The sequence below is a fragment of the Rhincodon typus genome, chromosome 38, assembly GCF_021869965.1.
Source record: "Rhincodon typus isolate 14 chromosome 38, sRhiTyp1.1, whole genome shotgun sequence".
In the NCBI taxonomy this organism is placed as follows: domain Eukaryota; kingdom Metazoa; phylum Chordata; class Chondrichthyes; order Orectolobiformes; family Rhincodontidae; genus Rhincodon; species Rhincodon typus.
This window is the reverse complement of record NC_063369.1, coordinates 1,960,801-1,971,474: the sequence shown is the minus strand read 5'-3', so window position 1 is coordinate 1,971,474 and position 10,674 is coordinate 1,960,801. Positions and strand designations below refer to the sequence as shown.

Below are 10,674 nucleotides of genomic sequence, written 5' to 3'. Positions count from 1 at the left end.
AGGCTACCTCCTGCTGCTATTTCCTATGGTGCACATTGAGGAATTCCAGGATTGTGACCCAGCAGCTATGAAGGATCAATGAGACCTGTCCAGTTTCATGGTGTGGTATTTGGAGATGTTTTACAGTTTACAGGAACCATCAATCATTCACTAACTCACTTGATTTGAAGATATGCAAAAAAACACAAATCAGTGTCAAATTAAGAAGTATGACCCTATAGTTAGAAGTTCTATGACTACAATGCAACTATAACGAATATTCAACTTGCAAGGTTTCTTTTAGGCACAGAAACAATTTAAACTAAAATTCTCTGTTCCTAAAGTTATATCTTTTGATTATTTTTCCATGCTGCCCTGATTCACTTACCTGTAGTAGCTTTGCACCACCACCAGACTTCAAACCGTGTAATTAAATACAAACGCATTACGTCGGCGCTGAATGGTTTGTTACACAGGAGCCTCCGTAAGACCGACAGAGGGCGGGGCTGCCGAGAAGTCTCTCAACCAAACTTTGACCGGGGAGACCGGAAGCTCCGCCTACCTGCCCACCATTGGCTCCATTGCCGGAAGGCCCGGGCATGTTTCATGTCAATCACACCAAGGCTATTTGTCTATTGAAGGCCGCACCTGTCAATCAGGGGCAAGCAAGAGTGGTTGCGGCTCGGTGACTGAAGCACGCAGCAGGTGAGTGAGAGAAGCTGTCAGACAGCCGACCAGCTGAGAGCTTCAGGGCCAATTAGCGTCAGTTAAAAACAGTTCGGGCGAGCATCCGCACCTTCTCCCAAAACCCTTCAAATGTCCACTTCCCTCCCAACTTCCGGCTACCGCTGACAGTTGACCGTCCGGGCTTCACGCGACCGTGTGACGGTGTGTGCTCCTGATCCTGCCACTTTCAACTTGAACCAGCTCCTTCAAACCTGAAACAAAAACAGAAGTTGCTCAGCAGGTCTGGCAGCATCTGTGAAGAAAAAAATCGGAGTTAACGTTTTGGGTCAGGTGACCCGCCCAAACAGGCCCCCGCCATTGCCCCGCCCCCCTCCCCCCCGGACCCCCCCCTTGTGCTGCCCCCTCCACTCGTGCTCCCGCCCCCTCCATTCTGGTCACGCCCTTGTCCCGCCCCCTCCGCTCTGGTCACGCCCTTTTACTGTCCCTTCCAACACGTTCCCGCCCCTCCCTTGTTGACCCCGCCCCTCCCTTTTTGACCCCGCCTCTTCACTTTTCCACTGCCCACCCTCATCTAATCTCCAGCAATCAGACTCCTGCACCAATGAAGAGAGATAACAAGGTGTAGAGCTGGATGAACACAGCAGGCCAAGCAGCATCAGAGGAGCAGGAAAGCTGATGTTTCGGGCCTAGACCCTTCATCAGAAATGGGGGAGGGGAAGGGGGTTCTGAAATAAACAGGGAGAGAGTGGGAGGCGGTTACCCTCCTCCCTCTGGAAAGACCTCAGTGGATCTCTCTCCCACTGCAACTCCCTCGTATCCGTCTCTCCCTATTTATTTCAGAACTCCCTTCACTTCCCCCATTTCCTGAAGAAGGGTCTAGGCCCGAAACGTCAGCCTTCCTGCTCCTCTGATGCTGCTTGGCCTGCTGTGTTCATTCAGCTCTACACCTTGTTATCTCAGACTCTCCAGCATCTGCAGTTCCTACTACCCCTGGACCAAAGAATCTGCCTCCAGCGCACTCTCTCGTGAGGAGTCCCAAAGACTACCAAACCGTTACAGAACACATTTCTCTTCATCTCAGTCTCCAATGCAAGACCTGTTATCTTTAAATGACGTACCTACTTCCAGTCTGTCCCTCAAGCAGCAGCATTCTCTTGGCATTCACCTTGTCCAGACCCCTCAGCATCTTGTATGTTTCAATAAGTTCACCTCTTATTCTTCTGAACTCCATGAGATACGTGCCGAACCTAATCCTAGTAATATGTCCAATGAAGAGTTTATATTGTTAGTGGTTACTATAAAAGTTTGTTGATGTGGACCATCCTTCAGTGAAAGCTTGAAAGCTGGAAATCTGAAATCAAAACAGAATCTGTAATCTACACAACATCTGTCGAGAGAAACAGAGTTAATGATTCAGATTGGTGACCAAACAGAATCTTGAGCCGACAGCTAAAAGCAATTGTGGTCAGACTGAAAGGGGCTGCAGTCAGGCAACACTGTAAATGATTCTGGTCACTGAGACATGGGACAGCATTCCCAGGCTAGAGACAGCGTAGAGTCACTCCACAACGTCGTCTGTAACAGTTTCAGTAACCCCAACCATCACCCGCACCTCGTTAACCATGTGGATTCAGGAACCTGTTGCAGGACTGGCTGTGATCTGATGTCAATAATGGTGAGATTGATGATGTAGATCCTTCTCAATAGTCAGTCACGTTGTTTCTTGTTGAGTTAGTCAGAGGGCTCCAGGTGTAGATGGCTCACTCTGTGCCACTCCTGTGCCAGGTGATTTCACCTAGAAAGTACTGCTAGATGTCAGGGAAGAGATAGTTGTGAATTTGATCAGTCAGTGCCACCAGAGGAATGGGAGGAGACATTCAGTATAACCTCATGCCTCTCAGCATTTGTTATCTATGCATCGCACACATGTGCTCAGAGTTTTCCATGTAACTGCAGGCAAACATACACAGTGCAGTCAAAAGAGCCACTGCAGGAGGTCTCCAGAAAAAAAAAGCCAGTTATCAAATCATGTGATCTCTAGGAAGTCCTGCAGCAGCTGTTTGGACAGTGTTTGGCTTGGAGTGTGTTCTCGTCTTCAGTTGGGGAGGAAAGGCCTGAGAGGAAGATACTAGCCGGCTGAACTCTTCTGTTTCTGAAAAAAACACTCTCGGTGTGAGTTCAAAATGCAGCCTATTTGTTATAGACTCACAGAGGCATACAGCACAGAAACAGACCCTTGAGTCCTTCTAGTCCATATTGACCATAATCCCAAACTAAACTTGTCCCACCTGCTTGCATTTGGACCATATCCCTCCAAACATTTCCTGTTCGTAAACTTATCCAAATGTCCTTTAAACATTGTAACAGTACCCGCATCCACCAATTCCTCTGGAAGTTCATTCCACACACAAATCATTCTCTGTGCAAAAGAAAAAGCCCCTCGTGTCTTATTTAAATCTTTCTCCTCTTGCCTTAAAATTATGCCCCTTAGTCTTGAAATCCCCCCCCCTAGGGTGAAGACACCTGGCATTCACCTTATCTATACCCCTCATGATTTTATAAACCTCTATAAAGTTATCCCTCAACCTCCTACACTCCAGTGAAAAAAGTCCCAGCCTATCCAGCCTCTCCTTATAACTTAAATCCTCCAGTCCCAGCATTCTGGAAGAGTGATTGAAAGAATTTACTGTGTTTCCTGCACAAGTCCTATTTAAGAAAAAAATGTTCACAGTGATTTCTACTACAGAAACCAATCCATATGTTGCCACAAAACCTGGGATAAATCCATTTCACAATCCTACAAAATGTAAGCCCTCAAATGAAATATTAAATATAAAGTGCTTTCGTAACAGCAAAAAGTTTCCTCACACAAACAGTAGTTGACTGTGCCCATTTTGTGGAAGTGTCAGCCAACATTATAGAGTCAAGTCTCTGAAGTGGGGCAAGGACCCACAACCTCCTAGCTGTGACATACGTATATTACCATCAAGTCAAGACTGACACATGAAAAATAGCACCTAGGATTGGGAGAGATGACGATTCATTTCAGATAACAGATCACAGCCCTGAAACATGAACAGTTTCTCTCTCCACAGATGTTGCCTGACTCGCTCTGCATTTTCTACTTTTATTTCTGATTTCTGACATCTGCAGTCTTTTACATTTATTTTAAAATAGAAGCTTTTCTTTAATAAATCTTTTCACTTGGACACAGTTCTGGACGGGTGCCAGCTTCTGGTTATCATGTCACCAACAAAATTTGACATCTTAGGAGAGGTGAATACTGGAGTTAAGAAAGTAAATTGGATTAAACTAATTTTTCTTTTTGATTGTAATAAAACAGGGCTTGTCGAGATAACAGAATGCCAACAGAAGGAGATCCAACTAACCTAGTCAAAACAGCCCATCTGATTATACTGTCTACCTCCTGGGGTATGCAGATATGGGTCTCGTTCATATCGGGTAAGATGTGAAAGAGCACATTGCAGAGTTAATCAGGTTGTGTACTTTTGCTGTGAACTATTTAAGTCTTTTGATCACAAATTATCATCTGAATCTGTCTCACAAAATTGGCAGTTCATTTTATTTATGAAATGATTTTTAATATTTATATGATTTTGTTACATATTCTTTAAAGATGTATTTTCTTTAAAACAGAATGTAGCTTGATATTGTGATTTGATTTAATTTGATTTATTGCAGTCACATGTTCCGAGGTACAGTGAAAAGCTTTATTTTGCAAGCAGTGCAGGCAGATCATAGCAAATCATTAGCAATCCTGGAGTTGTTGTTCAGTTCTATCCTGTCCTGGAAAGCTCTTAAAGCTGAGAGTTGTGCCCAAAAGCACGTGACGTGCAGGTTTGTGTTTGCTGGTATCTGATGGTTCTCGCAGATTGCAGTGACAAACTGAGACTGCAGCCCAGTGTTCCTGGTCTCAGCTGCATTGGTCTGAGCACCAGCAAGTATAGACAGCAGATTGAAAGGGAAGAGGAATTGGAGAGAGTCACAAGATAATGACGATTGATTGAGATTATTTGGCCCGTCTGAAAATACACTTGCTACTCCCTCCCCATCCACCTTCCTCGCAGCATTCTGTTGTTACTGAAATGATTTTCACCTCTACATCACTGCTAGAAGCATCTTTATATGTAAAGAAGATTTTCTTGACATCGGTTCTAAACCTTGCGATTGGGACTTTGAATCTGTAGCTTTGTCCATGAGGTAGTGTCAGAGTTTATAGTTTTAAATCTGTTCTTTCTCCTCAGGTTTTGTTCTGATTAACAGTGTTAGCAGACATACGTTTGGCTTGGTTCAAGGCAGTCTGTTTCCTTACTATCTCTACTCTGTCCTCGGAGGCTCATTCCTCAATCTGGCTCTCTATGCCTTGTATCACCCACATGAGTTACTCAACAATGATGAAACTGTTCAGGTAACTGAGAGACAATGTACAGATGCTGTAAAGATAAGATATAGTGACTCGGAGACCACATACAAAAATAGATAGTTGCTTTAGTTTCTAATTGTTTCTCCTGCTCTTCTGAAGATTCGGAATCTTGCTGCTCAAGATTCTGCCTGTCACTTGTCTCCTCAGTTCTCACGCAAGAGATAATCACACAACAATTGACACATACAACCTTCCTTTAGTATCCCTGTTCACATTCCAACAGGAACCAGTGGATAGTGAACAGGAGAGAGATCCCCAGATGATTGTCCTGCCAAACCCCAGCCCAGGAGTGTTGAGATCAATTATATTGTTCACCCTCATTCCCATGGCTGGAATCAGTTAAACTTAACACAGGGAGGGCAGAGGGCAGGACCATTTTCTGTAGTTCACTAACTTTATCAACGAAGTCAACACAAAGTGTATTTACTGAAAATTTGTCAAATTAGGGTGGAAAAATAATTCTACGATAAACGGGCAAGGAGTTAGAACATATGAAAAAGGAGCTGGAAGTGGGCTTTTCAGTCCTTCAAGGCTGTTGGTGTTTCGACTTCCACATTTCCCATTTATCCACAATAACCTTAAGTTTTGCTAAGTGAGGGAATCGATTTGTCTCTACCCCAGCCTTAGAAATACTTTAATGATCCCGAATCCACTGCCTTCTGAGGTAAGGAGTTCCAAAGATTTACAACCCTCTGAAAGAAAAAGGATTCTCCTCATCTTTGTCCTCAAAAGGTTGACTCCTAATTTTAAAACAGTCCCTCCTAGTTGTGGACTGAACCACAAGACGAAACATCCTTTCCACGTCCACATTATCAAAACCAATCAGGATCTTATACACTTCAATCAAGTCACCCCTCATGCTTCTGAATTCTGGTGGAAACAATCCCAGCCTGTCCAACCTTTCCTCATAAGACAACCCAGTCACTCTGTCTTGTAAACCTCCTCTGAACCACTTCCAATGATTTAACATCCTTCCTTAAATAAGGAGACCAAAACTGCACATAGTGTAGGAGATGTGGGTTCACCAATGTCCGATACAACTAAAGCAGAACATCCTTAATGTTCAATTCCCCTTGTAATAAAGGATGGTGTCCCAATAGCCTTCATAATAATGTGCTGTATCTGCATCTAACCTCTAGTGTTTCCTGCTCTAGAACACCTAAACCTTTCTCTCCCTCAAAATTTCACAGTCATCCTGCATTTAAGTCATACCCTGATTTTTTAAAATCTTCTTGCCAAAGTGAACAACTTCACATATTCCCACATGATACTCCAATTTTTACCCACTTATTCAACCCAACTATATCTATCTGTAATGTCCTTATGTCATCTTCACAACTTTCCTACCTTTCTCAGGGTCACCTGCAAATGCAGCCATCATGCTGTCACTCCCCTCATCTGAGACATTGATGCGAATTGGAAAAAGTTTCAGCCACAGCACAGAATGTGTAGGACTCCATTTGCCACATCAGACAAAGACCCTTTTACGTATGTTGTCTGTTTCCTGTCAGCCAGCCAAAAGTCAAAGTGTTATCCCTACATCATGATACCCCACAGCCTTTGATGTGGCACATTTTCAAATATCTTCTGGAAATCCAAGTACAGCCTGTATTCAGTTGGCCTTTTATCCAGCACATGTTACTCCTTCAAAGAACTCCAATAAATTGGTTAAGTATGATTTCCCTTTGACAAACCCTGCTGACTTCTCATGATTATTTTGAGTTTTTCTAAGCGCCCAGTTATAACCTCTTTAATAATTGAATACAACACCCTCCCCCATGACAGACGTCAAGATAATTGACCTATCATTTCCTGTTTTCCTCCCTCCCTTCTTCAGTAACAAGGTTACATTGCTTCTTTCTAGACTGCTTTCCTGAATCTAAGGATTTTTTTGTACAAATGAATACCAATGTGTACTATCCCCTTAGCAAACCAAGACTTTAGGATCAAATCCATTATGACCTGGGGATTACTAACCAAATCCAATCAGTTCCAATGAATCTAGCTCTGTCTCTGATAGCCCCGGGTTTCTCACTTGCATGCTCCTGTATAACTGGAATTCCAGAGCAAGATGTCAACTCATGGAGGCTGTCCACTCTCCTAGGAGAGTGCTGTAGGGGTGCCACATCTGTGTCTGCACCTCCCATGCTGCCAGCAGAGACAGCTCCTTTTCATTAACTCCTTGTGGATGTGTGCTGAAAACTAGCATGACTGAACCAGAGCTGGGGTGGAGAGTCTGTCCTCTCTTCTGCAGGAGATGTGTGGGCTCAGGGAAAACTGATTGGAATCCATGTGAATGTAATTCATCTCACTCCTAGTCATTCCTGTTTTCTCACAGATAACATCCTTTTTCGTCTGTGTGATTTTCTCCGCACTCAATGCCCAGTGGTTTGGTCAGACAACATCAGAAATTATGTTTAAGATGCATGAGATTGAGAAGGAACACCACTTGGGGCAGGAGATTGGGTTTGGGACTAACCGAGAGCCCTACAAAAGGTTGAAGAAGAAGGACCCCAAATACCTGAGACTCTGCCGGAGCTTTGTGAAGTACCATGTCCTGTCCATGGTATGTAACCTGATCTGTGTTATTTGCAATGGAGTCAATCTGTTCTACACTGCAACCAATCTGAAGACTTTCTAGAAAATCTCTGCTATCTTCCTCTGTGTCTGCTGAGGACTTTCTTTCGGAATTTTGTGATATCCTGGACATTGTAACCTCTGTACGTAATTTCCATTTTGATCGTTGTGTTTAAATATTTCAATTACTGTTCAGCAACAGGAAACAGCTCCATTTCTAAAAGCGTCAAAGTCTGAGGAGCACAGTGGCATAGCACATTGTCCTTCTAGCCCTGAGTACAAGTGAAAGCCTTTGTTGGCATCAGTGCCTTGTGTGCTATATGGGGTGGGTTTGGGACATTTTGGCTCCGTGTCAGTGTAATTCCACAACACAAAACCCCTGGTTGATATTGTGTGAAATTGACAATCACACTTGACGAAATGGTAACATACACTGCAGCACTCTCTGGGGAACCTTTATTGGATCTTGTTGTGGAATTCCCATTTTCTTTTTTTATGTGAGCTGTGACTAGATTCACCTATTCAACCCTGCTCAGAAGCTGGTTGTGGTCAGTGCTGAGGGCAAAGTGAAGCAGGTTGGTATCACTCAGTTCCGCTGGAAACGGTCCTGGGATCCAGCAGCAGCAAAAGAACGTGTGCAGGCAATGGAAAGATCATGATGTGCAATGAAGTTGCTGTGAATATGCGTGATTGGGATTTTGCAGAAGGCAATCACTTTGAATGTGAATCCACTGCGCCGTTCCTGGAACTGCTCGACACAAGTTAGAAAAACTAAACTGATTTCTGTTCTAAGGCCCCCAGGCTTCTCTGTTTGTCAGCACAGAACAAATTAATTCACAATCACAGTATCTGATGAATACAGGAAGGTGGAACTTTCCGTGTCCAACAACAAAATAATGTGAGCGCTGGAAATCTGAAATATAAACAGCAAGTGTCAGAAAAACTCAGAGACAGAACTAATGTCCCAGGTCATAACCTTACATCAAAACTGGGAAATGTTTCTGAAATGGGGCAGCTGGGGAAAAAAAGCAAGGTGTGTTGTGAAAGAACAGGGGGCAGGATAGATTCAATGTCAAAAGAGTTATTATTGATGGGCTGAAAGTATTGGGACTGGGACATGTAAATAAACAAAGGAGTGTCCATAGGGCATGAAACTGGCTGAGTGATAGGATACAGAGTAATAGTTCAGGCTGGAGTAAAGATTGTCACCAGGTTTCCAGGGGTCCATCCTGGGTCTCTTGCTTTTCCTCATTTTTATAAATGATCTCGATCTTAGTGTACAGATGACACAAAATTTGAAAGAATTACAAACTTGGGAGGAGCAGGACAGTGTGTAATTTCAAAACAACATTGACAAGTTGTGTGATCGGTGTGATTGGTTGAATAATAAACAGCAATCATCCAAAAGCAGCACCAGTTTAGGGCTGATGATGAACACTGTAAACCATTGCAGAGATTGTGGTCTGATTCTGGTTGAGGTCAGTGTTGAGCCCAGAAGGCAATAAAGTGCTGCCAAAATGGTCTCCTCATGGTGGGGAGACCACATTCAGATTGGGTGATGCAGCTTTGCAGAATCCCTCTGTTTATCGAACATCACCATAAGCATGACCATTCCGGTGGCCTGTCATTTTAATTCTGATACCAATATCTCTATCCTTGACCTCCTATGTTTTTTCAATGAGGCTGAGGAATGAGCACCTCATGTTCCCATTCAGCACTGTACTGCCTTCTGGACTCAATACTAAGAGGCTAACAATTCAAATCAGAATCCCTGTCCCCATTTTGTTTCCTTTCTTTACATTTCAATTGTAATCGTGTTTTTGCTTTTGGATTGCAGTTACTCATCATTCTGCCATTCACACCTCCTCTGGACATACTTTTAGTTCATTTCCCATTCCCTTTGGCTCTGTACTTGTCACCTGGTGTCTCCCATCTTCTGCCCATATCACAAATGTTTCCTTTGTTCCTTCTGCACTCATCTCATCTGCATAGCAGCTATAATTTTTCTAACAGTTCCTGGTTCTGTGAATAGGTCACTGACCTGAAATGTTAACTCTCTTATTCTACATAAATGCTGCCAGACCTGCTGAGTATTTCCATCATTGCTTTCCTGAATATGTTCTACAGGAGCTGATATTCTGGGTGACTGTGTCTGATGTGATCACACCAAACAGGATGATGCTACAGTGCTGGGTCAGTAACCAACCTACAAACACAACGTGTTCTCTCATCTGAGGAGCCGCCTTTAATACAATAATTAATACAAAAGTCTGATCAAACAAAGAGATTATCTAATATTATCCTCACTGTATATCCTGGGCTGCCCCTGACAGTAGCTCTGGACAATACTTGCTCCCTCTCCAGGGAGACTGGGCCCAGGTACAGTCACACCAGGCAGTCAGATCCCTACTTACACACCTAGGAGTTTCAGTCACTCTGGCTGTATCAGTTCAGGTCAGAAAGTGCTGTGTGGGCCAATTAAGACGATTCCACGCACCCTGCACCTGTCACCACCATGAGCTAAGGTGGTCATGGGCTCTGTCTCCTCCCTCTGCCACGACAGTCAGAGACAAGAATAAACCAACACTGACAAAAACTGTCCAGGAAACAGGTCATGATGAAGCATTAACCAAAGGGCCGTCTGCAGGCAGGACACATACACACTCAGACCAGGTATGGGCCATTTGTATTTTTATCTGCCTAAAACAATCAGCAGAAACGAATCCTCAATATGTCCTCCCGCTGCAATTCTACCCAAGAAGTAAGCCAGGATAAAGGGTCGGAAGAAACTACTGATTCCAGTAAAAGCATACTTCTGGCATAGAGATTGAGTCTGTCTCTGCGTAGTTAGGAGATAAAGCAGGAAGATCTCATATTCCAACCATGGACTATGTCACCATTGCTGTTGGTGACTGAGGTCGTGACAGGAGCTACACAGTTAATCTTAAAGAGCTGGAATGAGGAAAGTCAGCTGAGATGTTCCTCTT

At 43.7% G+C, this 10,674-nt stretch overlaps 1 protein-coding gene across 1 annotated transcript; it reads left to right on the top strand.

The window, feature by feature from the left end:
- The first annotated feature begins 573 nt into the window (after nt 1-573).
- LOC109919347 (transmembrane protein 205-like) lies at nt 574-9,097 on the top strand. The gene is made up of 4 exons (XM_020519342.2): nt 574-684; nt 4,010-4,128; nt 4,932-5,095; nt 7,449-9,097. Exons 2-4 carry the CDS (start codon nt 4,029-4,031, stop codon nt 7,749-7,751), a joined length of 567 nt encoding a protein of 188 aa, XP_020374931.2. The 5' UTR covers nt 574-684; nt 4,010-4,028; the 3' UTR covers nt 7,752-9,097.
- Nucleotides 9,098-10,674: the final 1,577 nt, after the last annotated feature.